The 26,512-nt window shown below is 52.9% G+C and overlaps 1 protein-coding gene across 2 annotated transcripts in view; it reads left to right on the top strand.

The window, feature by feature from the left end:
* Positions 1 to 26,512, top strand: part of LOC126030606 (uncharacterized protein KIAA1671-like) — an 83,105-nt gene that overhangs the window by 51,085 nt on the left and 5,508 nt on the right. For both annotated transcript variants that reach the window (XM_049788833.1, XM_049788832.1), the window contains exons 2-4: positions 18,066 to 18,187; positions 21,999 to 22,245; positions 24,623 to 24,800. In XM_049788833.1, the coding sequence (XP_049644790.1) occupies positions 18,066 to 18,187; positions 21,999 to 22,245; positions 24,623 to 24,800 (547 nt within the window). The remainder of the gene's footprint in view (positions 1 to 18,065; positions 18,188 to 21,998; positions 22,246 to 24,622; positions 24,801 to 26,512) is intronic.

The following is a 26,512-nucleotide window of genomic DNA, read 5'->3' as shown; positions in this document are numbered from 1 at the left end:
TGACTCTCAGCCTGGGGTCCTCCGTGCTCGGTTGGTGTTCGCTGCTGTAGTAGCAGGAGTCGCCTGCTCTCCCCACCCCATCTCCCGCTCTATGTTCACACTTCTGCCGTTTCCTTCCCACTCCCAAAGTCTCAGAAGTGGGGGAGAGACGTGTGACTAATTAACGCCTCTTAATTGGGGAAATATGACCTTTGAGATGTCATTAGAGTGGCAGCCACCCAAAGAAGGTGCCTCTGTCCCCTCACATGGATCTCTCGGTGGGTGTCAGCTCTGGAAATGGATGACGAAAGTGTTTCCTCCCCAGCCCCTGTCCTCCGTCAGCCCTCCACCCTCCCCTCCATCAGCCAGGACCACGGGCAGCTGAGGTGCGAGCCTGTTCCACGTGCTTTAGTGCTTTGCGTCCTGACAGGCCTCCCCCTGAACGACCTGTTCAAGGTCGCACGGCTGCTGTGTCAGAGCTGGCATTTGACCTCAGACTTTGAATTTGGCCTGTCAGCCTAGCCGCACTATGTCCCAGACCACTAGTAACTTGCACTGGCATTCTCAGTTGGAAAGTGGCCCAGTGCTGCTCAAGAGAGGAAGCAGGGGGAGAGCTGTGATTCTTATGCAGAGCCCCCTGGTCTTTATGTGAAGTTGTGGGGCCACAACCAGCCTCAAGAGCTCAGGGCTTACTCTACACTCGGAATTACTCCTAGTGGTGCTCTGGGGAGACTATATGAGATGCCAGGATCAATCCTGGGCTGGCTGTATGCAAGGTAACTGCCCTAACCACTATGCTCTCCATTTCCTATATGGATTCCTTGATGTGTATTTCCACATAAGTTTGTGTCTTTTTGTCTTTGTCTTTGTATGGCAGAGCTTGGCCTGCTCAGCTGGCAGTGCCAATGCCAGCAGTTTAGGGGCCATCTGGGCCATGCCTATTGTATTTGGAGGCCACTGGGGCCACATCTGGTTGAGTTTGGGGTATGGATTTGTGCAGTTTTGGAGCCCACTCAAAGCATTGCACATGCCAGACATAAGCTCCACCCTTGAGCACTCTCCCTGAGTATTCACTCTATTTTTTGCAACCCTTCTCTCCTGCCTGCCACTCCCCCCCCCCCACGTCATTAGCATATGGTCTCTGCTTTGTGGCTAAAGAAATTGAGCATCCACATCTGGAAATGTCAGCATCAGACACAGCTCTGGAATTCTGAGCCTGTGCCTTCTTCCTGCTCAGAGCCAGATTGTGGCATTTCTGGCCCTGTCTGCACAGAGAAAAAGGGAGGACATGAATTCAGTGAATTCAGTACTGGGCATCATGGAAGTTTCCAGGAGTCAGGCAGGTGGGAACTTGGTTCTGATTCTGGCTATTTTTTAAATGTATTTGGTATTTGAGTTTGGGGCCATACCTGTAAAATAAAAATCCACTAGTTGTGAGATCACCCCACACGACAAAGTCGTGGATTTTTATTTTACAATATCTGGCGGTGCTCAAAGCTTACTTCTGGCTCTGCACTCAGGGCTCACCCCTGGCTATGCTCAGAGGACCACAGGAATGATTGAACCCGGGCTAGGCACATGCAAGGCAATCACCCTACCCACTGTACTATCTCTCTGGCCCAGCTCTGACAGTTTATTCTGCTGTGAGGCCAGAGGACCTGCCTGCACTGCATTTGCCTCCATAGCCCCATCTCTCCTGCCACGTATGTTTGTTTTGTGTGTGTCTATATTATATAGTGGTGGTTGTCCCAGCTGTGCACAGGAGATCATGCATTGTTGGGGATCAAACCTGGAACTCTCCCATGCCAGCAATTCACTTGTGTTCTATCTCTGGAGGAAAACATGTGTGTGTGTGTGTGTGTGTGTGTGTTTGTGTGTGTGTGCGCCTGCTTGCATGTGAGCAAGTAGTGTGGAAGACCTTCCCCTTACTCCAGGAGCAGACAAGTCCCACATCTGTGGTACAGTTTTGAAGCTGTCACCATTAGTCAGACAAGCCACTTGCAGGCATTAATGAAAGGGATGGTGAGTTTTCTGTCTCTGGAGAAAAGCAAGCAGTAGTGGGTGTTTCTAATGCATGGCAGAATTGGAAGGGACAACCTTTGCTGTGTGCAGATGAGTGGCACTGGGATCCTGCCCCGGGGTACCGTGAGACCGCACCCACCTTCTGGCTCAACACATGGGCAGAGGCTGCCCAGGGGTTTGTGCTGGGGATGCTCAAGCCATGTCAGGATTCTGCTCTGCTACTTTTACAGGATGTGGGAGAGGGGAACCTCTCTAGCAGTGCTCAAGAGGCCCAGGAGTGTCTCTGGTGACTTTTAGTCAACCAGGCAAGTACCTGCATCAGTTCTAGGATTCCAAGAATAAATGTGGTGCTGCTTGGGCCCTGTGGTGCTTGCACATGTCCTGGTGGTGCTCAGAGGGGCTGCATCTAATGGGGATGCTCAGGGACCATGCGGTACCAGGGATAGAACCAGGGTTGGTCGCCTGAACCCTCATTGTATACATCTGAACCCTCATGCTATCTCTCCTGCCCCTCTGCCTTTCATTAGTTAAGTCTGCTGTGAGCAGGTAAGGGGACATTGTCCCTGACTCCCTGCTTTCATCTTGGCTGTTTTTTTTTTTAAAGAGGTATGTGTCTTATTTCCAATGGGAAATGTGTGAAATTGTTGCCGTATTTTTCCTTTTTTAATTCGGCATGAAAGGACATGCATGGCCATTCGCTGCCAGCATCTCAGGCTGCCAATACCCACACCCAGAATTCTCTGTTCTATCCTGCAGACTGTGGGGTGGCTGGGAAAGACAGGCCCCAGCATTGTAAAAGTCATCTTCATCATCACCTTGCTTTCCCTGCCTCTGGGAGGCTTTGACCATAGTTGATAACAGAGATGAAGAGAAGCTGGCAACAAGCATGAATGCTCGAAAGGGGTTCATCTGGTTTCCGCTGCATCTCTGCCCTGCCTGCTGCTCTATCACTGATTCAGAGGACACATATCACTGAATCACTGATTTAGACTGAATGTGTGCCAGGGAATCAAGACGGGCCTCCTTGAACACCTAGTGTCTCTTTTTAACTTTTCTGCTCAACGACTAATATGACCTTGTTGCCTCCTCACCCAGAGGTTTCCTTCCAACCAAATGAAAGTGGCTCAACCCTTTCTGAGGGTTTGTTCCTCAGCCAGCACCTCTGTGTTATTGGGAAAGTCCCTAGGAGGTAACCGATTTACACTTGGGGATTCTGAGGCCCAGAGAACATCAGCTACATGTGACCATGTGTCTGTCAACGCAAAGAACATCAGAGGGGACCTGTTTGTCTTCAAGGCTGCTCTTTCCTAGCCACTGAGTGATGATGGTGGCTGTTCCTTTTTCTTATACTGGTCTCAGTATAAAATTCAGCTCACTCCTGATTTTCCCAGGCTAGACTAGGTTCTGCTGCAGTAACAAACAATGCCCCTATGAAAATTAAACACACACACACATTCACACATAGAGACACAGTCGCACACACACTCAAACAGCCACTTTTGTTCATAACAGGTCCATGAACTCATTCACATACGTGAATGCTCATTCACTAACTTCTGAATCAAGATCTGGATTTATAGTAAGCCATGAACTTGAACCGTGGCTCCAGAATGAACTTTATGTGACCTTGGGCTTACCCCTTTTTCAGCTTCACCCCATTCCTCCCTTAAAACAGGAGTAATTAGAGGGACCAGAGAGGTAGCACAGCGGTAGGGTGTTTGCCTTGCATAATGCTGACCCAAGACAGACAGTGGTTTGAATCCCGGCATCCCCTATGGTCGGTCCCCTGAGTCAGCCAGGAACAATTTCTGAATGAAGAACCAGGAGTAACTCCTGAGCGCCTCTGGGTGTGACCCCAAAACCAAACTGCCCCCCAAAAAAGAAGTAATTAGAGTCTTTGCCTCATGAGGATATGGAGGCCAATTAGACTCTTTGCCTCGTGATAGGGTAAATCTCACAGAAAGGGGCTTCTTTGTTCGAGATGGAAATTCAGTGGGCTGCGGATCTGTTTCCCAGAGGGCCGCCCTTTAACACTGCAGTACCCGTAATTCTGTGCTCAAGTCCCAGGGGGAGGTCGAGGGTGAGGGTGGAGATGCGAAAGCTGAAGCAGCAGCCCCTGGTTGCCTGGCAACAGCAAACCCATCCTAGTCCACAAGCAGACATGCCAGAATGTGTCAGCCTCTGAGATCCTGGTCCACGAGAGGGGAGGATCAGCCACGTGCCTTGACCCTGGCCTCAAGGTGCAGAATGCAGTGCCTTCTCTGGCATGTCAGACCAGGAGGAACATTCTTTTTTTTTCTTTTCTTTTTTTTTTTTTTTTTGTGTCACACCCAGCAGCGCTCAGGAGTTACTCATGAAATCGCTCCTGGCAGGCTCGGGGGACCATATGGGATGCTGGGATTCAAACCACCGATCTTCTGCATGCAAGGCAAATGCCTTACCTCCAGGCTATCTCTCTGGCCCCAGGAGGAGCATTTTGAAAGCCACAAGGGATCCTGGAAACTGCAGGGAGAGGTTTTCCCCTAGGATTCTCTACATTGCCCTCAGAGCACGTAGCACCCTCTTGGCTGTTGGCTTTGGTTTCCAAGTAGTATTTTGGGGTAATGGTTGCTGTGGTTCTCTGTCTTTCTGTGCTGCATCTTTATTTTTGGATTAGGGGCCACATTAGAGATGCTCAGATTTACTCCTGGCTCTGTGCTCAGGGATCACACCTGGCGGTGCTCGGGAGACCCTCTGGGATGTTGAGGATCGAACCCAGGTTGGTTGCTTGCAAGGCAAATGCCCTCCCTGCTGTGTTATCTGGCCCCTGTGTGCATCTTTAAACCAGGACAGCTCATCCCTTAGCTGGAAAATGTGCAGCTCCTCTTCTTGGCTGATTGGTGAGGTTGGGTGGAGGCCTTGCTAGTGTCCCTAGGGCTGGACAGGTCAGTGGTTTCTAGACATTGGTGCACAGGTCAAGGACATGGGCTTGGGGCTCCTCACTGGTGCCCTCACTGAGAGACTAAGTTCTTCCTTTGTAGCAGGCACTGGGCAACGTGGGTGCCTGATGGTGGTGGGGTGTCTGGAAGGAGGGAATAATGGTATCGACACTCAGCCCAGCCTCCTGGGACAGAACTCCAGGCCCAGCTCTCTGAAGTTGAGGGACAGGAGACAGAGGAACTACAGTCTTTTAAAAGGGCTGCCTTCCTTGAGAAAGGGAGCTTGTCAGTCATCTGGAGGCGTGGAAATAGCTTTTCTCTCCTTTGTGAAATGAGTCAATACCAAAGGGAAAGTTGTCGGGTTTATTATTACTGTTTTTATCTATTTATTTTGAGAGAGGCATCTTGATTTAGCCATTAAAATGCTGACGGCCCATGTCGGCTGGCCAGCTAAACCCCACATCCATCTTTCCTTCCTCCCTCCCTCCCTTCCTTCCTTTCTATAAATGACCCAGCCTGGTCTCTTTTCACCTGGTTCCAGAGTCTCATCCAGCCAGCAGAGTTATGATTCCTGATCCCAATAGCCTCTGGAACAGTACTTCCCCAATGCTGAACCCCAATGCTCCTCTCCACTTCCAATGTCCCTCCACTTCCACCCTGGCCAGGCACGACAAACCAGTGCTCTGGACAGTCGGGCAAAGGCAGACAAAGATTGTCTCAAACTTATTCTGGCTCTGCCAGCTTTGTGTTATGTATCCTTAGGCCTCTGAATCATGGTTTTCTCAACCGTGTGTGTCCTTAGCAGCACCTCTGCAATTTCGGGTTTGGAAGATGAGGCTCCCCACTTGCCGGGGCTGACTGAGCCGAATCCCCTGGCCTGGCTAGGTCCTCACTGGTGCTGTACAATTCAGAGCCATAGCAACATCTAGGATGGGCTGGGCCATTCAGTCTGCCTGTCTTGACCTGTCCCCTCCCTCCAGGAAGGGGACAGCAGTGCAGGGTTTCCTGGTTGTCCTTTGTGCTCTGCTGCCCCCCCATCCCCATGCCTTCTCCTCTGCAGGTTTCTGAGTCCTGGTCCCTGAGATGAGGCCTCCACGAGGTCCAGGCTTTGCTCGGGGTGTGCATGTGAGGGGACCTGTGAGTCTTTACAGGTCATGTATGTGTAGGCAGGGCCCTTGCCTTGTGCACGGCCAACCCAGGTTTGATCCTCAGCCTCCCTGTATGGTCCCCTGAGCCTGCCAGGAGTCATTTCTGAGTGTAGAGCCAGGAGTAAGCCCTGAGCATCAATAGGTATCCAACCCCCCATTTCTCCTCCCCCCCCCAAAAAAAAAATTATGGGTATATGACAGGCCTAGTAATGGTGGCATTTTTGGGTGGTCTTTGTGTAATCAGTTTCCCATAGAAGGGCTCAGCAGGGGCCAGAGTGATAGAACAGTAGTAGGCGTTTGCTTTGCACAACCCAGGACAGACCCGGTTCGATTCCCTGCATGCCATATATTACCCCCAGCCTGCCAGGAGCGATTTCTGAGAGCAGAGTCAGGAGTCACCCCTGAGCACAGTCCCCAGTATGGCCCAAAAACAAACAAACAAAAAAAAAACAAACAATGGCTCAGCTGTGCTCAAAGCTTCTAGCTTAATGCCTCAAACAAACCTGCTCTTCGTTAAATAAGAAAAAAAAAAAAAAACAATTTGCTGTGCCCCTCCCTGCCTTGCCCCAGGCCTCTCTGGCAAATCCCTGAGATGTTTGTACTGAAAACATCTACCACAATAGCAGCACCCAGGGCCAAGAGTGCCCGGCCCAGCCCACTGGCTGTTTTTAGGGCTCTGAGCTGGGCAGGACAGGGTGAGGGGGAGAGAGCTCAGGCTGCTACAAGGCTGTGGTTTCCTCCTGTCCCCAAGCAGTCACTTCCCTCACGCCTCAATTTCCCTGTCTGGGAAGGGGGATACTAACTCTGAACAATATTTCTTCTTCCTTCCCCGCCATTGGAACCGACTGGAGACTGCAGTAACCTATGCACCCAAAACTGTGCTTATTTACCAAGCACAAGAGCACAAATGCATGGGCTCAGTTAAGGTACCCCGAGGGATCTGGGTTGACCTCAGCCCTTGCCGGCTCTCACTCTGCCCCCTTCTCTCACCTGGAGCCTGAGGCTGGCAGTGAGAGTCTTCCACACAGCACTCCCATGAAGGTGGCACCTAATATGGGGGGTTGCAGTACCCCGGGAGGGATGCTGGGACTGGAGCACAATCTGGGGACAGAAGGAAAGCGATTGCTTAAACCTAGGCCAGGAAAGGCCCAGGTCAGAAATGCAGTGAGATGTGGTGAAAGCAACAATTTGATTTTATTTTGGGGCCACACCCAGTGATGCTCAGGGGTTATTCCTGGCTCTGCACTCAGGGATCACTCTGGCATGTGGGGACCCTGTGTGTTGCTAGGGATGGAACCTGAGTCCGCCTCATTCAAGGCAAGCATAACTCCCCACTGTACTATTGCTCTAGCCATGAATGCAAGATTTATGGTTTCAGAATTATTGATATAGTGACTGCAATATCTTGAGGTGACATCAATTTAGATGGGGATAAATGTTCCTGCATTTGGGGATTACAGTGTTTTCCTCACCACCCCCACAGTGCCAGAGAATGAAACTCATTGTAGGTGGCGTCTACAATAGTACCTGCCTCTGGGCTTTTGCACATCCTTCTGGATAGCTGCTGGTATCACCCTCAGCTGAGACTTTGCACAAATGGTGCAGGAGAGACAGAAACAGTTTAGGCTGCAGCCTTCTCTCTCTCTCTCTCTCTCTCTCTCTCTCTCTCTCTCTCTCTCTCTCTCTCTCTCTCTCTCTCTGTCTCTCTCTCTCTCTCTTTCTCTCTCTCTCTCTCTCTCTCTTTCTCTCTCTCTCCCCCCCCACCTCTCTTTCACACACACACACACACACACATACACGTTCCCTGTTCCAGGACAGCTCAATCACCCAGTTACTGTGCATCCTGGGCACTCTGCCATCAAGATCTATATCCTGGGGCTGGAGTGATGGCACAGTGGTAAGGCATTTGCCTTGCACATGACTGACCTGGGAATGACCGAGGTTCGATCCCCGGCATCTCATATGGTCCCCAGAGCCTGCCAAGAGCAATTTCTGAGTGCAGAACCAGGAGTAACTTCTGAGCTCCGCTGGGTGTGGCTCCAAAACAACAAAAGATCTATATACTGCACAGCTCTCCCAGGCAGGGATGGGTCTGCCTGATCTATAGATCACACAGTAAGCGCTTATTGAATGAATGCATGAATGAATGAATGAGAAGCCAGACTTCCTATATGCTCCAACCTTGTGCTTAATAGTATGTGCAATTTCCCACTTGCTGGAATGGGGGCCACTCCAGCCCCCATTTACTAGTGAGATCATTGGTACCCACTGCCTTAGAAGTGGCTTCCATGAGCCCTTTCTGTCACCTACACCTTAAGCCTCTTCCTTCCTTCCTTCCTTCCTTCCTTCCTTCCTTCCTTCCTTCCTTCCTTCCTTCCTTCCTTCCTTCCTTCCTTCCTTCCTTCCTTCCTTCCTTCCTTCCTCTCCTCCCTCCCTCCCTCCCTCCCTCCCCTCCCTCCCTCCCTCCCTCCCTCCCTCCCTTTGCCCTCCCTCCCTCCCAGCCTCCCTCCTTTCCTTCCTTCTTTCCTCTGAGGTTCCCTACATTGTTCACCTACATTGTGCCAGAGCTGGGAGGAGAGAAATGATCCCGGGACAGTCCCAGCCCTCGAGACACTCAGTCTTGGGATGGGCTTGGTCAGGGCTGGTACAAATCTTTACCACTGGCGCTCCTCGTTCCCAAAGAGAATTCTGAGTGGGGACTTTGTGTCTCATGGGATGGACTCTGCACAGGAGCAGCAGCTACCCAGGGTCCGGGAGGTGGCCAGGGTCCGGCCCTGGGCTTTTCCCAGAAGCCCTGATGCTCCACATTGGTGATGGCAGATGGTCCCAGCTGAGGGTCTTGCGTGCCTCAGCCTCTCAGAAGCCTCCCTGGTTTCTCACACCCCCTCATTCTCGAATGTGCCCACCCAGAGAGCAGCACTCAGTTTCCAGAAGCTAAGATAGCTGTTGCCACGAGAATCCTTGCAATTCCCATAAATTCTGCCAGTTCTGCGAAGAGATACCATGGCTGTGGGGGAAGGGCATCGGGGAGGCTGCAGTATTGCCTCCCAGGAACCCCACAAACTCCCGTGTTCCTGAAAGTGCTTCATGTCGTCATCCTGCTGTCAGGGCTGGGGAGAGGCCAAGTCCCGAGGAACACCTGGAGGACAGGCATCACTCCTGAGGACGCCCTACACACCCAAAGTTATGCCCAGTTCTTTAGCTCAGACCGTCCCAGCTCCCAAGCTAAGAGGCCAAGTGACTTAGCTGAGACCACTGAGCTTCTGAGTGGCAGGGAGCCAGGACTGGCGCCTGGGCCTGAGTGTTCAAGGCACCTGCCATGAAGCCTCTTTCTGGATCTGTGCAGTCCACACCCAGTCCCTCCCTGGAAGGGCATCACACTGACCACGGACGCCTCCAGGAAGTCACAGACCTGCTGGGGCTCTGTCAGGGAGCTCTCTGCACTCTGCAGCCACTGGAAAGGGCCAGGCCTCGCCCGCATCCGAGTGAGTGAGTCTCCCTCCAGGCATGGCTCAGGCCTGCCCTGCCCTGCCCTGGCCCCTGTGCAGCTGAGGTTTCACACTGGGGCTGAGGAGGGTCTGGGAGCACAGAGAAGACGGGCTGTGAAACCAGGGAGCCTGAGGCGCAGGGGTCCATACCACTGATTCTCCCCTTGTCCACTCAGGGGTCACCTGCGCAGGACACTGAGCCTCTTGGCCTGACTGGCTCTCACTCCAGGGGAAGTGGTGCTCCCTTCATGCTGGGTGCTCCCCAATCTTATCTGTGTGCTCTGCAGGTCTGTGAGGTGGGAGTGGGCCTGTCCTTCCCCTTCCCCATCATCCCCTCCCCTTTGTGCCAGCCATGCCCACCCCGTGCTGCCTTCTCCATCCTTCCCCCGTCCCATTCAGACCCCCATTTCAAGGTGTGGGTCCTGTCTCACAGTTCTGCATTTTCCCTGTAGGGCCCAGAACTGAAAACTCCCATTCATCATGGTAAATGGGAGGCCCGAGCCATAGCACAGTGGTAGGGCAGTTGCCTTGCACGAGGTCAGCCTGGGTTTGATCCCCAGCATCCCATGTGGTCCCCTGAGCCCACCGCAAGTGATTCCTGAGTGCAGTCAGGAGCAAGCCCTGAACACCATTGGGTGTGGCCCAGAACAAAACAAAAGCTAACAGGGAGGTAGGTCAAGGGTGGGTTTTCTGGGACTGTAGTGACAGCATAGCAGTAGGGCGTTTGCCTTGCACACAGTCGACCTAGGACAGACTCGGGTTCGATTCCCAGCATCTCATATAGTCCCCCGTGCCTGCTAGGAGTGATTTCTGAGCGCAGAGCCAGGAGTAACCCCTGAGCAACTGCCCGCTGTCACTGCTGGGGGGAGTGGGGGTGGTGGTGGCCCAAAATAAAAATAAACATATTTTAAAAAGGGAGGGGAAAAAAGGTGGGTTTCTGTGCTTTCTCTGTGAGAGGACCTTTGCCACCTCTCCACATCAGCTCCCTACTCTGCCCCCTGTAGCACTCATAGTGTTTTTGTGAACACCTGCGAACACACATGAACATGTGTGTTTGCATACACATGTGCACATAGATGCATATGTATACATACATGTGCATGGTTTGGAGTTGCCATGTCACTGGATCTCTGACTGCCTTTGTTGCCTGCTGGTGCATCGTTGTGTCTGTGCTTGCACTGGTGTGAGTAGGGTGTGTGAGCGGTGCCATGACTGCAGATGGAATCGCAGCCACAGTCCAGAGTCCAGGGCCATGCCCACCCTGTCTGCGGATTCACACCTGCCCACACCCCACCACTGCCGCTGTTGCCTGGCAGATTGAGCCTGCGCCTGGCATAGATGGGAAAGGACTGTTTTGACGTGGGCTGTTTCCAAAAAAGACATCACATTTGGGCTGGGCTGTTTCCGAATCCTGTGTCGAGAGATCTGTGTCTGGGTGGGTGGGACCAGATGCAGGAGGGGGGAAAGGCTGGGAAACAGAACGGGAAGATATTTCATGGAGTTGTCTGCTTTGACGCTTAGGTTTTTTTTTTTGTTTGTTTGTTTGTTTTGCTTTTGTTTTGGGGCCACACCCGGCATCATTCAGGGGTTACTCCTGGCTCTGCACTCAGAAATCACTCCTGGCAGGATCGGGGGAGCATATGGGGTGCCAGGGATTGAACCCTGGTTCGTCCTGGGTCGGCAGTGTGCATGGTAAACGCCCTACTGCTGTGCTATCACTCTGGCCCTTACGCTTAAGTATATTTGAGCCACAAGTGTTCCAGAAGATCAAGAGAGAGGTCAGGGGCCCAAGGGAGGACAGCAGGGAAGGCATTTGAGGCCCTAAAACAAGTCCCTGATCCTATCTACACTGCCTACTTGTGCCCCAGTTCCTTCCACTCAGGGCTGCATGAGACCGAGACTGGCCTCTGCTGGGTGGTTCCTCCTGTCACTGCCATGGTGGTCCCAGAGTGCCAATCTCTCAGCTGTGAGGCTAGGATGTGGGTGGTAAAAGCCCAGCACTCACACACAGGGACCCCGGGAGGATAAGGCATCCTGCCGGGCACCAGGCGCTGTTGTTCTTAGCACAGTCTGGGCTGCTGGGCAAATGAGGGGACCCGTCAGAGTAGACAGGACAAGCCCTCCCCCCCCCCCCAGCTGTCATTCCTATTTGTGGCCTCTGAGGCCATCAGCACAGACAGAGGAAGCCCCGCTGGGCCCTCCTAGCTGCGCCACATATATGGGGCCAGCTGCAAGCACGCCCCCTGCCCCCTGCCTGGTCCTCCATCTCCTGGGCTCCACCCATGGAGACAGTCTGTCTGTCTGAGGAGCTGTCTGTGAGCCTCAGGCCACAAGCTAAATGGTGGTGCAGGGGTGCTGGCGGAGAGAAGCTTCTTGTGTCATGGGAGGAAGGGATAGATTTGGGGAATCCCATTTGGGCCACACCCTTGTCCTGGACTGTCCCAAGTGCTTGGGGCCTGTTGGTACTTTGTTAGTGCTTTGGTGCAAATAGTGCCATGGGGTTGGAGGGGGGAAGCTGTAATCGCCATCACTTAATGTCACCACTGCCATCTTCACCATGGTCACAAGCCACTTAGAATCTCTGGCATTTAGCGCACACATCGGGGCTGGCGACGTCTCCCTCAGACACTTCACGGATCTGGGGGTCGTGGGATCGAGAGGTCTGGCCTGCACTGCCTCACCGTAGTCTGTGCCACCTTGCGATGCTCTGGCACCTTGAGTTCCTTCACATCTGCAGGTTGCATCTGAGTCGGGTTCAGGTCGCTGCTATGGCCACCATCACCTGGGGCAGGGTGTTTGCAGACTCATTTTCCCCCAACCCCAAGGCAGAGCCCCCACCCATCACCCCCTCTTCAATGAGGCTGGGAACCTTCTATAGGGGTGGCATGAGCTCAAGCAGTTACTTCCCTGGGGCTGCAGCAGGTAGGGTTTGCCCACAGCACCCCTGCAGAAGTCTCCAGACACAAGCCAGGGAGGACTTGCTGAGCTGTCAGATGGACTTACCAGTCTCAGCTTTCAAGCCAGGGGATACCTCCCTGCTGTGCCCTCCACATCTGCCTATTTAGGTGTTCTGTCCCCTCTCTGTCTCAGTTCCCTTTCTGTCTCCATTTCTCTGCCTCTTTCCTGCGTCCTCTCTTATATACCCTCAAGACCTTCCCTGGCCTAGTCAGTAAAACCCAAAGCTGGCCACTACTTGCCCTGTAAACGTTGCCCCATCCAAGCCACCACAGCCTGGACTCACTGACCAACACCTGGCCTCACCTGGCCACACCTGCCCTTACCTACTTCCCTTTTACTCCACCCTTCTTTCCTTTTTTTTGAGCACTTACTACGTGCTGTTAGGTGGGGGAGCATGTCACTGGTAGAGACCATGTGTCCTGGGCATATAGGACCCCAGCCTGTACCCCATGATTTCTGCTCCCCACCTAAAGCCAGAGCTCTGGGGCAGGCAGCTTCCTGGCTAAACGGTTCTGCTTGGGATAAACTTATGGCACCAAGGTGCAGGTATTGGGCTCTGCAGGCCTGGGACAGGCATCTGTGCCATGGGCTGAATCACATCACACTTGGGGAAGTCACCCCGAATTTGAGAAAGGGAGCCGGACTGATGGTGCATGGTGGAGACGAGGCAGACCTGGCTTGAGAGCCAGGAGCGTGAGTCTTGAACTGCTCTGACTAGCTGTGTCAGCTGGAGGCCCAGTTGCTAGTCTGACTCAGGTTCTTTCTTAGGCAAATGTGTCAAACATCCCAAAATATGTGTAGGCTCAATAACTTCTCTCCCTAACTCATCTTTTTTTGGGAGGGGGGAGTGTAGTGCTCACTGGTGCTCAACCAGTTAGTTACTCCTGGCTCTGCACTCAGGAATCACTCCTGGCAGGGCTTGGGAGATCATATGAGGTGCCAGGGCCAAACCCGTGTCAGGTATATGTAAAGCAAGAACCTTATTTACTGTATTACTGTTCCAATCCGACCATGCCTCTTCTGGTAAGGAAATCTACATGTACTCACTGGGAAAAAATTCTCCTACATGTACTTATTTAATTGCTATGTGATAGGCCAGGGCCTTGCTCTAACCGCTGGGGTACAGCTATTAGTAGGTATCTAGCCCCCCAACTTATCGCAGCCAGTATATAGATCAAGAATCATCACACAGGGCCTGGAGAGATAGCACAACGGTGTTTGCCTTGCAAGCAGCCGATCCAGGACCAAAGGTGGTTGGTTCGAATCTCGGTGTTCCATATGGTCCCCCGTGCCTGCCAGGAGCTATTTCTGAGCAGACAGCCAGAAGTAACCCCTGAGCACCGCCGGGTGTGACCCAAAAACCAAAAAAAAAAAAAAAAAAAAAAAGAATCATCACACAACTATCTGGTGGGCCAATGCCAGCCAGCCAGAACCTCTTTGCAAACATAATTTCATTGGAAAAGCACAGGGTACTTATAAATAAAGTTTTATTGAGGCATTGTCACAAGTAAATAAAGTTTTATTGGCACACAGTCATGAGCATTTACTCTTCAAATGTCTCTGCTGCTTTTGCAGCTGAAAAAATTAAATGAAACAGTGAGAGTCACAGACTGGGTGTATAGTCCCTGAAGTCTAAAATATTGACTCTGTAGCCCTTTCAAAAAAGTTTGCAAGGGTCTGGGCCAGAGAGATAGCACAGTGGCGTTTGCCTTGCAAGCAGCCGTCCCAGGACCAAAGGTGGTTGGTTCAAATCCCGCATCCCATATGGTCCCCCGTGCCTGCCAGGAGCTATTCCTGAGCAGATAGCCAGGAAGTAACCCCCTGAGCACCGCCGGATACGGCCTAAAAAAAAAAAAAAAAAAAGTTTGCAAGGGTCTGACATGAGTAAGGCATGAAAGAACCGCTCCTGAACCAGAGAGAAAGAGTACAGTGGGTAGGGGCCGTTCGCAGGTGGCTAACCTGGTTTGATCCCTGGCACCATGGGGACTCTCATGCCCTGCCAGAAATGGTTCAAAACAAAAACAAATCTTTCTGATGAGTCCTGATCTTTCCTTCATTCCCGATGTGTAGAATGGGCTGTAGAGGTGTGTGATTTAATTGTGTTTCATCTCAGTGGCACAGAGACGCACAGTGTGGGGTACTAAACGGAAACAGCACTGTGTTGGTAAGACAGGCCACTCTCACTGCAGAAGGCACCGCTGTTGGTGCTACAGAACCTTCCTGAATCATTCCTTGACTAACACTCTTGAGCTGTGTGTTTGTTTTTCACAAAGCCGGTGTCATTAAACTCTGGTGTTTGTTTTGTTACTACTGTCCTAATAAAACTCTCTCTGCGAAGGTAAAAGTTCTTCGCTGAATATCCTTTTCCTTCATTTCTTGGCAGAAAGTCCACTGGTCTGTATTGAATTGACACTTGGTCATTCATAATTTTATGACAATCATTTGCCCTCAGGGAGCATTTGTATTTATAGATCTTGTGAGCACATCTGATGATTTTTCTTTGTGTTGTTTTCTTTTGCTTTGGGGGGAATCATAATCTTCTGATAGTTGGAGACTGCTCCCAGCTCAGTTGCTCATGAGTGGTTACCAGTAGAGCTTAGAAGACCCTGCCATTTCTGGGGTCTCACCTGATACTCCGGGTTGTTGTCTCTCTAGCCTCTGAGCAGTTTCTTGTGATAGAACCTGGCGTAAAAAAAAAATCTACAATGGGTTTGGAGTGATGGGCATAGCGGTGGGGTATTTGCAACCCACCTAGGCTGGATGTGGATTTGATTCCCGCATCCTGTATGGTCCCCCTGACCTGCCAGGAGGCGATTTCTGAACACAGAGCCAGGAGTAACCCCTGAGCACCACCAGCTGTGGCCCAAATCCAAACGCAAATCTACAAGTTGTGAGATCACCCCACTCGCCATGTTCCTACCCCCTTAGGTGATGGGGTCCTAAGAATGTAAGGTAGTGGTAATGAAATAATAAGCCAAACTAGTCAGAAAAGAGCCTTGAAGCCAGTCTGCTTTCGTCTCCATGTCTCTCTGCCTCAGCCAAAAGCCAGAACTGACTTTTATTATCCCAGAGCCAAATCCACCAGGACAGAGTGGGACAGGGCAGTGACCCCAGGTGGGCTTTGACATAGCAAAGGAGAGATTGGTGGGAAATTGGAAGATGGAGAAACGCCTTTGTTTTGGGTTAATAGCTGGATGTCATCTTACACTCTGGAACTGAGTTGTGAAATTGGGGGCCCGGTTCTTGCTTCCCCCGTCAGATCAGGTTTGGGCTTGTCTTCATGGGGCTCCACATCTGTCTTCCCAAAACAGCGGGTACAGAGCTGCTGCCCTGGGGTCTGGCTGACATGTGAGTGGTTTTGTGCAAGATGAAGGCTCCAGATTTACCCACATGACTTAGGGTGTGTCATGCGAGCCCCGTCTCTAAACCAGTTTTCCCTAGATGTTTTTGATCATTTTCAGATATTTGAGCTCTGCCGAGTTCCTTGGGGAAACCTTGGAAAGGTGAGGGCCGGTGGATGTTGGGGGTTGGCAGGACCACTGAGCTTCAAGTTCCAGAAACCCCAGTTCCACCCCACACATCCCCTCTCGCTCTGCCTCTAATGCCCTAAGCTGTGCCAACTAAGACACCAAGAGTGACTCCTTGGTGCCAGGGATCCTCACTGGAGAGGCCAGTGCCCATTTCCATCCTCACTGTGGCACCTTGAGGTGCCTCTCACCTCACCCACCCCAGTCCCCAGGGCACAGTGTGATGTTCTCTATAGCAATGCCATCTTCTAGAACGTTTTGTTCGGCGGACAGTCTAGAGGGCCACAGGGGATATTCTTCCCATTTTTATACTTTCATGAGCTTGAATTTAAACTGCTCAGATGTGTCTTTAGGGGTAGAGAAGAAGAGAGAGATGGAAATACTTGGGTGGGCAAGTGAGGTTTGCTAGGAATTGTTGAGTTCAGAGAAGGCTTCTTGGAGGAGGAGACAACCAAGTTGAGTCTGAAGGGCAGCTGGAAGGTTGGGGGCAACTCCATTGGCCTGGAGGGAGGGAGGAGAATGTCCAAGGGACTGAGGCAGTGAAGGGATAAAAAGTTGGAGCAGATGGGGGGGGCAGAGGAGGGCCTGGGGAAGGGGCACTCTTGAACCCCAGTAATGAAAGGGCCACAAGTAACCACAAGGTGTATGCATTTTACCCTAAGACAGGGTGACTGGGGGGGGCGTGGGCCTCCAATGTGGGTGGAAAAAACTGTTATGTGAAGGGAGCACTGGGGGCTGAGTGAAGGGCAGGGACATCTGGCAAGGCTGGCTGAATGTTCTAGAAGGGTGACTTGTGTGTTGGTTGAGGGTGGGCAGAGTTGCAAAGGAATCAGATGCCCCCCTGACCTCTGAGTGTGCCCCTAAACATTTCTGCCCACCCTCCCACAGCTCAGCACACACAGGGCCGTCCTGGCTCGGAAGGGGACCTGGGTACTGACCGACTGACATCTTTGAAGGCAGGCGGCAGCTGGGGGCCAGCTCAGATGTCCTTGGCCATTTCTGGTCCCGCACAGAGGGTCAAGTGACCCTCGAGGTCAGCAGCAGCCGGGCCTGCCCAAGTGGGGATTGACTTCACCCCTAAAACACGCCATGGTTCTGCTCCTGGCCCCATTGCATATGTTCATATATACAGTGCACACATAAACATGTGTAAATACACATGATATACATAGGCTCCTATACTAAAACATGCACTCACACACTAACATTCAGGCATGCTTAGACACTCATACATTCGCACATACACACTCACATCATCAGACACACTAAAATATACAGTGAGGTATGCACACTAATACACAGGCACTCCCATGCACAACCAGATTCTTCAGCCACTCGCCCCAGGTCACCCCCAGATTGGGCAAAACTCTGGGGAGCAGGCTGCAAGGAACGTGGGGCCCGATGCCCCATCTCCAGGCTGGAGTTTGTTGCATTCTCAGATGTTTGATGTGGGCCTATTCTTCTCTTCTCTTGGGTTCTTGATGCACTTATCTGTAAAGTGAGGGTGGGGGGGGCAGCCCATAGGCTCTGTTGCAGCATTGCTACAGACCCCCGCTTAGCCTGGAGACCTGTGAGTGTCTGAGTTAACACCTTGATGAGTCAGAGGTCCCAAGGGTTGACAGGGCCCAGGGACTCGAGAGGATGGTTTCGGGTGCATGAGGACTGTTGCTTTGGCAAGGAGAAAGCTAGAATCCAGCTGCAGGATGAGGCAGAAGAGAGAAACATGGGGCTGGGTTCTGTGATGCCTGGGCAAACTTGGTGTATCTGGGGCCAGGGCAGTGGGCAGGGCACTTGCCTTGCACACGGCCACCCCAGGTTGGATCCCTGGCATCCTATCTGGTCTCCTGAACTCAGAAAGAGGAGTGAACCCCGAGCATCTCTGGGTGTGGCTGATCCTCCCCAAAGCTCTGGAGTGTGGCTGTGCCTCCTCTGAGACAGGAGGGTACCAGGCGTGTTTGGGCAGTGCCACACATCAGCCTGTCCCCGGCTTCTTGACCCAACCCTCTGTTCCCCTTTCCTCTGCAGGACCAGCTGAAACAGTGCTTCTCCCGACGGACGCCCGAGGCCAAGGACACCGACACCCTTGTGCAGGAGGCCGAGAGCCAGTATGGGACGTGGACGGACCAGCGCCGGAGGAGCGGGGAGAGGTAGGGGTTATGCAGCTGGCCCAGAATGGCAGCTAAGAGTGGGAACAAGATGTCTGTCTCCCTGAGTCCATTTCTCCCCCCAACCCCTTCATGGAGAAGTGAAGTGCTGGAGTTGCCCCGGCTCCATTCAGGCAACTCGGGACCTGCAAGCTCTAAAACGCCCTTGGGAAGAGGCATTTAGGGGGCCCAGACGTGACCAGAAAGTGCAGTGAAATACCCGGATCAGGCACCTGGGTGGGGAGAAAAGGCAGGTGTGTGGTCCTGGGGTGGGGCCAGAGAAGGGGGTTGCTTAAGGAGCCGGGTTTCTTGTCAAGGGATAAAGGAGGATGCCTCTGAGGGACATGGTGGCAGCATCATGGGACATTGTACCGAATGTCACTGATTAGAAAAATGAGAAAGTGGATGTTGTGTGTCCCACAAAAGCCTTCATTAATCACGACCTACCTTCCTTCCTTCCTTCCTTCTTCCTTCCTTCCTTCCTTCCTTCCTTCCTTCCTTCCTTCCTTCCTTCCTTCCTTCCTTCTTTCCTTCCTTCCTTCCTTCTTTCCTTCCTTCCTTCCTTCCTTCCTTCCTTCCTCCCTCCCTCCTTTCCTTACTTTCTTCCTCCCTCCCTTCCTTCCTCCCTCCCTCCCTCCCTCCCTCCCTTCCTTCCTTCCTTCCTTCCTTCCTTCCTTCCTTCCTTCCTTCCTTCCTTCCTTCCTTCCTCTCTTCCTTCCTCCTTCCCTCCCTCCCCCTCCCTTTTTCCCTACCTTCTTCCTCCCTTCCCTCCCTTCTTCCTCCTTTCCTTCCTTTTTCCCTCCCTCCCTCCTCCCTCCCTCCCTTCCTTCCTTCCTTCCTTCCTTTTTTCCCTCCCTCCCTCCCTCCCTCCTTCCTTCCTTCCTTCCTTCCTTTTTTCCCTCCCTCCCTCCCTCCCTCCCTCCTGCCTTCCTTCCTTCCTTCCTTCCTTCCTTCCTTCCTTCCTTCCTTCCTTCCTTCCTTCCTTCCTTCCTTCCTTCCTTCCTTCCTCCCTCCCCTCCTCCCCTCCCCTTCCCTCCCTCCTTCTCTCCTTTCTTCCCTCCCTCCAAGAAGGTGACACTTCAAAAAGCAGCCAGAATTCATGGAATATGCACAGAGCACTTTTGCTGGCAGTCAGAGGCATCAGTGCTGTTACCCCATCTTGCAGAGACACAGACAGTGAACCCCCAACCCAGCAGTGTTGAGGGGGTACCTTGGCAGTCAGTAATAATTTCGTTTGTTATTTGGTGTGGGGCACATCTGGCAGTGCTTAGGGTTTGCTCCTGGCTCTGCACTCAGGGATCACTACTGGCAGACTCGGGGGGCCAAACCAGGGTCAGCCATGTGCAAGGCAAATGCCCTCCTTGCTATGCTATGGCTCCTGTTTCTGCCTGTTGTTTTTTTTTTTTAATTTTTATTATTTTTTTTTATTTTTTTTGGTTTTTGGGCCACACCCGGCGTTGCTCAGGAATTACTCCTGGCTGTCTGCTCAGAAATAGCTCCTGGCAGGCACGGGGGACCATATGGGACACGGGGATTCGAACCAACCACCTTTGGTCCTGGATCGGCTGCTTGCAAGGCAAACGCCGCTGTGCTATCTCTCTGGGCCCTCTGCCTGTTGTTTTAATGAATCATTTTCCTTTGTCCCACTCGAGCTGGATCTGAGGCCATACTCTGCTTGGAATTGCAAGGGGGACCCAACATATTCTTTGCTGGGGTGGGGGGAAGCACCACCAGTTATGGAAGCATGTGGTCTCTTAGGGTGAGCCCTGGGTTCTGCCCCAGCCACTGGCCTGGTCTGCCACTTCCTTCATCTGTGTCACCTAGGATGCCCAGAACAGTCACTGTCAGTGAGGGAGGCTGCATGAAGGATGGCAGGGCTGCAGACTGGTCAGAAGATGAGAAAGAAATTTGGTGGGGTGGGTCTCTGGCAGTGCCCATGAAAGCTTGTCTTTTCTCCTTCCTGCGTTTATTCACAAGCTCCCTTTATTTTCATTTATGGAACTGGGGAGATGCCCCAGGAGAATGGAAGGTACTTACCTGCCTTTTGGCAGCCAACCCTGGTCTGATCCACAGTACAATAAGGCCTTCCAGGCACCCCCAGGTAAGGTTCCAAACACCCACAAGAGAGCCAGAGTGATAACACAATGGTAGGGCATTTGCCTTGCATGTTGCTGAACTGGGATGGACCTGGGTTCAATCGCCGGTATCCCCTATGGTCCCCCAGGCCTGCCAGAAGTGATTTCTGAGCACAGAGCCAGAAGTAACTCCTGAACGCCCCTGGGTGTGGCCCAAAAGCCAAAATACCAAACACCACAAAAAAAAGAAAATTTCACCAGTGTACAGGAGGATGCATGGGCTTCCAGCAAGTCTGGAATTGGGACTCACTGCATGCATGACCCTAGAGATAGCCAAGTCCTCTGTCTGGGTCTCCCCACCCCAGCTCTGACAGGATCCAGCGCCCCCTTCTGTCTCCCAGAGGCTCTGCAGCACAATTTCCCCGCGTCCCCATAGCAAAACCTGCGCGGTGGCGCCATCTGCTGGTTTCAACTGCTCCCTTGAACACCCAGGCCTGGGTAGAAATTCCAACTTGAGGAAAGGGGCTAAGAACACGGGTTCTGGAGGCCTTTGCTGCCTGGAGGACCGTGGAGGTCCCTGTATAACAAGATGGCCCTCCTGACCACGGAGAGGGTGGAGGGACACGATTTCCCGTTTGAAGAGGCTCCTGAGAAGGAGCTGAGTGAAACTTGAAGGCCTGAGCAAAGGAACCAATAACCAAACTTTCAAGTCTCCTGTCCCTGCATAGATCCCGCCCTCTTTTGGGTCTGTGCACACTGGCAGCATCCTATGCAATACACATGTGTCATTTTACACAACCCTGTGGCCACTGCAGAGGAGCAGGTAGCACAGAACCATTTCCCAGGCACTGTTTCACGGACCCCCAGTTGCCCCCAGAATACTGTTGTTTCGACATGTAGTCTGCCCCCCAAGAAAGCTAGTGATGTGATCTTGGTACTACGTTGCCATCTCCGAGCCCATGGCAGGTTCGGTGTTTTGCTTGTTTATTTGTTCCTGGGCCACAACTTGCAGTGCTCAGGGCTTGCTCCTTTCTCTGTGCTCCTGGTAACCCGGGTTCAATCCCTGGCATCTCATATGGTCCCCCAAGCCTACCAGGAGTAAATTTTTTGTTTGTTTTGGGTCACACCTGGCAGTGCTCAGGGGTCACTCCTGGCTCCATGCTCAGAAATTGCTCCTGGCAGGCTCGGGGGACCATATGGGATGCCGGGATTTGAAACACCGACCTTCTGCATGCAAGTCTTACCTCCATGCTATCTCTCCAGCCCCAGGAGTAATTTATGAGCACCCTCAAATGTGGCCCCCCAAAACAGTGGGGTGCAAGCAGACTGTGGAGCTCTTTTCAATATCTTGGCCCTATTATTGGGTGATATGTGGCACCAATGAGGGTCTGGTGTCCAAGGGGTGTTTGCTTTTCCTCCAGACTTTGGGGCTCGAGCCTGTTTATTTTTTTATATTTTGGGCCACACTCGTTTGATGCTCAGGGGTTATTCCTGGCTATGCGCTCAGAAATCGCCCCTGGCTTGGGGGGGGGGGCGGGATCATATGGGACGCTGGGGAATCGAACTATGGTCTGTCCTAGGCTAGCATTTGCAAGGAAGACGCCTTGTCATTCAGCAAGTGGCAAACGGTCACAGGGGCTTCCCAGTGCAGGGATGGCACCTTCTCTAATGCCCAGGAGCCCCAGCTGGTTGGCAGCCACAGCTTACCCCTTCAGCGATATCTCCCCCTTTCCTTCTAGCCTGGCCCCTGAGTCCCCATCTCCAGATGGTAGTGCTGCATCACCACGCAAACAGCCCCCTAGTAGCCAACTGTCCTCGCCATCCTCCCAAACGGAGCCGAGCTCAACGGCCGACAGCACTCGGGAGCCACGGAGTGCCAGCGTGGATCGCTCCAGCACTGAGCTGGACTCGGCTGATGGCACTGAGGTGCCACCCCCGCTGGACAGTGACACCACAAAGACCGTGGACGATTTTGCTGGCATCGATGTGAGTGGATCCTCCCGGAGATGGTGGGGGATACGTGTGGGCTTGTGTGTGTGTGTGTGTGTGTGTGTGTGTGTGTGTTGGGGTGGAGGCCAGCCCATGTTGGGTGCATAAGGCACTGTGGCAGGGCTGTGTCTGTGTGTAGCCCAGACTCAGACATATGTCTCGAGATGAATGTCATCACCTTGCTAAACTTTCTCAACTGCCAGGAATCAGCGCAGGGGGTGCCTCTTCCAGTGCCTTCTAATGTTTTCCATTACTACTGAGCAGAGGGGTACGAGATAATACAGCGGGGAGGGCACTTGCTTGGACACGGCCCACCTGGGTTCGATCCCTGGCATCCCATATGGTGCCCTGAACACTGCCAGGAGTGACCCCTGAGTGCAGAGCCAGGAGTAATTTTTCCTGAGATGCAGGTCTGTCAGTACTGCTGACCTAGAGGGTCTGTCTGTTTAGGGGCCCAGGATGAAGATGCCTGGAATCCTCCAGAGAAGGATCGCAGACTGCTTCAGGGAAACCCCCTCAGGCCCCTCTCAGTACAGTCAAGGTCTCCTGCTGACCTCTCTGGATGGGGACAGATAAGAGTCTGCATCTGGGCACCCCACACTGTACCCCCATGCACGACCGTGTGTCCCCTGCTTTTATATACTTGCAAACATCAGATGCCCTGTGATGCCACTATCCCAGCACGGGGCGATTTCTGCTCCTGATTCTCTATGAACCACCACCATGGGTGCACTGACCCGGCCCAGACTCAGCTTCAGGACAATGTGGCCTGGTTGCGACTTGGGGCACCATCCCCCAGTTCTTCTAAGCTGCTTTCACACAGGCGCTGAGGCTTGTGGGGACTCGGGAGGCCAAAGAAATTGCGCCCTTGCTATAGCGCTTGGGGATAGGGTTTTCATCTCTTCCCCCTGCAGACTCTGTGGCCCCCAGGGCTACAGCGATGTGCCAACTCCAGACCCTAATGGAATCAGCCCCTTGTGGGGACTTAGGCGGGGACATTTCTGGGACTTTCCCAGGCCTGAGCTCAGCCCTCCTTCCCTGGCTGCACTGGAGTGGCAGCATGACCCTCTCTCTCTCTTTCCTTCTGGGATCCTTCTGCGCCCACCCAGGGACCCCTCACTGGGGTGAGCCAGGGCTCTGGGACCCATCACTGATCCTCCAGCTGCCTCTGCTCTTAAGGCAGTATCCCGGGTACTGCTCTGAGTGCCAGCGAAGCTTGGGCAACACCAAAAGCCCAGCAGCACTCAGACCCAGTGCTTCAGGTAGCCGAGAACTGACTTAGACTGTGAGGTCAGTTAGTTGATCAGCAAACGTGTCCTGTTGATTTGGGGCCGCACTCAAAAGTGGTGGTGGAGAGGGCGCTACTCCCAGCTCTGTACTCAAGGGTTGCTCCTGGGGGTATTGGGGGAAGAGGTGTCCATGCAGCACTGTGGTGAGTCTACTCTGTGTGCAAAGCCTGTGAGACACAAACACACACACACACACACACACACACACACACACACACACACACACACACACACCGTTTCTCTGCTCCGGCCACATGCAGGACATTGCTCAGGCATCCCCTGACAAGGAGGCAGGGGGGACGGGTAACTTTCCTGCCCTGCATGTCCACCCCTGCAAGGTCCAGGGGGTTTTGTCTGGTATGTCGAATGAAGCCCTCTAGGCTTGGTCATGTTACTGTGAAATGAGGGTCTGGGATGTGGCTGAATTTATCCCAGGTCCGTCCCAGCACTGTGTGGATTTGGGCTCCATGACACTGAATGAATGAATGAGGGCCAGAGGGGTTGCTCTGTAGTTGAGTTCTTGCCTTGCATCTGGGAAGCTCAGAGTTCGGGTTCCATCCCCGGCATCCCCCCCACTCAGAGGAGACATGACCCAGGACCCCCTACCAGTGGTCCTCAAACTATGGCCCGAGGGCCACATATTGTATTTGTATCTGTTTTGTTTCTTCCTTGCAAAATAAGATATATGCAGTGTGTATAAGAATTCGTTCAGGGCCCGGAGAGATAGCACAGCGGTGTTTGCCTTGCAAGCAGCCCATCCAGAACCTAAGGTGGTTGGTTCGAATCCCGGTGTCCCATATGGTCCCCCTTGCCTGCCAGGAGCTATTTCTGAGCAAACAGCCAGGAGTAACCCCTGAGCATCGCCGGGTGTGACCCAAAAACCAAAAAAAAAAAAAAAAAAAAAAAAAGAATTCGTTCATAAGTTTTGTTTTTACTATAGTCAGACCCTCCAGTGGTCTGAGGGACAGTGAACTGGCCCCCCCGTTTAAAAAGTTTGAGGACCCCTGCGTGTATCCCTATCACCTCTCCCTTGGTGGGTGTCCCCGAGATCAGCTTTTTGAGTTCCCACTTCTGCTGCCCCACAGCAAACCTCAGTCCTCGACTCAAGTGCCCTCAAGACCCGGGTGCAGCTGAGCAAGAGAAGCCGCCGCCAGCGGACGCCCATCTCCCACGCACACCGCCGCAGCCGCCTGAGCGAGGCAGACACCATGACCCCCTGGGAAGAGGAGGTGGACAGTGCCTGGATGTTCCGGGACTCCACGGGTAGGCCAGGGCCCCCCCTCACCCAGCCCCCAGGCACGTGTCCTGGGCAAGTTGCCTGCTCCGCAGGCCAGGGGACATCAGGACAAAGTGGTTCCGGCCTCTGACTGCTCATCCCCCAAGGCATGTTAGAAGCTGGGAAATAAATTCTCTGTGGTTTTGGTTTGTGGGGAGGGGCTGAACCCAGCCTAGCTAAAGGAGATCCCTCTTGGCCTTGTGCTTGGGGTCACCCTTGGTGGTGCTCAATACCCTGGGTTTTTTTTTCCCCATACTCAGAGCCCACACTCCACTCTCTGTGTCTCTCTGGGCCCAAGGAAAGAATGTTTGAGGTTTTGGGGGTAATATTTCCATGAAATGGAACAGAACTGCATTTGCTTCCACCCTCACAAAATATACCCAGTGATCCCCGTCTAGGCCGGCGGCTCTTCTTCCAGACCGCCACCCCTCCCATCCAGAGAGCAGTCCTGTCTTGCTGGGGGGTCTTTTCCCAAAGTCGTTAGCACCCTGGAGAAGGGATCCAGATGTAATGGGGACTTAGGGTGCTGTTGGGGCTCTATTGTTGGCCTCTTTGTTTTGTTTCTGTTTTGAACACACCCAGTAGTATTAATGGCTTTCTCCTGTCTCTTTGCTCAGGAGTTACTCCTTGCAGGCACAGGGGACCATATGGGATATTGGGGATCAAATCCGGGTCAGGCACTTGCAAAGCTAAGTGCCTCACTTGATGTACTAAGGCTCTGGCCTCCTAAAGAAGGGGGTGCCCATATAGTTCCCCCAAGCCAGAAGTGATTTCTGAGCATAGAGCCAGGAGTAATCCCTGAGTGTCACTGGGTGTGGCCCCAAAACCAAAAACAAAAAACGAAAAGAAAAAAAAAAAAGGAAATGCCCTGGGGTTGTTAGGCAGTTTTATCCCCTGGAAACAGGGGAATAGGCTAGTTAAGTTGGGAACCTCTGATCTGGGGATGATTTCAGGCTCCACCCATCCCATCACTGTCCCAGCATAAAGAGCTCAGAGATGTGGGTGGTGATCCACTGGCAAAGGCAGGGGTCATGCCTAGCAGCAGAAGGGAGAGTGGGGGGCCCGGAGAGATAGCACAGCAGCGTTTGCCTCGCAAGCAGCCGATCCAGGACCTAAGGTGGTTGGTTCGAATCCCGGTGTCCCATATGGTCCCCCGTGCCTGCCAGGAGCTATTTCTGAGCACACAGCCAGGAGTAACCCCTGAGCATCGCTGGGTGTGGCCCAAAAACCAAAAAAAAAAAAAAAAAAAGAGAAGGGAGAGTGGGGAGCAGGGCGGGGGAAGAGTATGGGGGTGCATAGACTGTCTGCCTTACAGGTGACCTTCCCTGCAAAACACACACGCACACACACACACACACACTCCTCGGAACTTCTCAAGGAGGGTCCCCAGCATCTTGGCCCTATCCACTTATGACCTTGGTTCTCAGAACTGCATCTGCCAGACTGGGGTTGCCCACAGAGGGGTCCAGGGCAACTTCTGGATGTACCCCATCTCCTGGGCTCACCTGGGCACCTCCTTCATACCCATCCTGCCTCTGTCCATATGTGGCCCAGGGGTTCCCCTAAAGAGGGAACAGCAGTCCCTCATCAGAGTCACAGGTCACAACTTGTTCCACAAGACGCAGCCTGGTGAGGGGCCAAGTCATGGAAGGAAATGGAGAGTGTCTCCCAAAAGTCCCCACAGTACCTCAGTTTCCCT

The sequence above is a fragment of the Suncus etruscus genome, chromosome 15 (genome assembly GCF_024139225.1).
Source record: "Suncus etruscus isolate mSunEtr1 chromosome 15, mSunEtr1.pri.cur, whole genome shotgun sequence".
NCBI lineage: Eukaryota > Metazoa > Chordata > Mammalia > Eulipotyphla > Soricidae > Suncus > Suncus etruscus.
The sequence above is the reverse complement of the archived record's forward strand: the minus strand, read 5'-3'. Positions and strand labels throughout refer to the sequence as shown.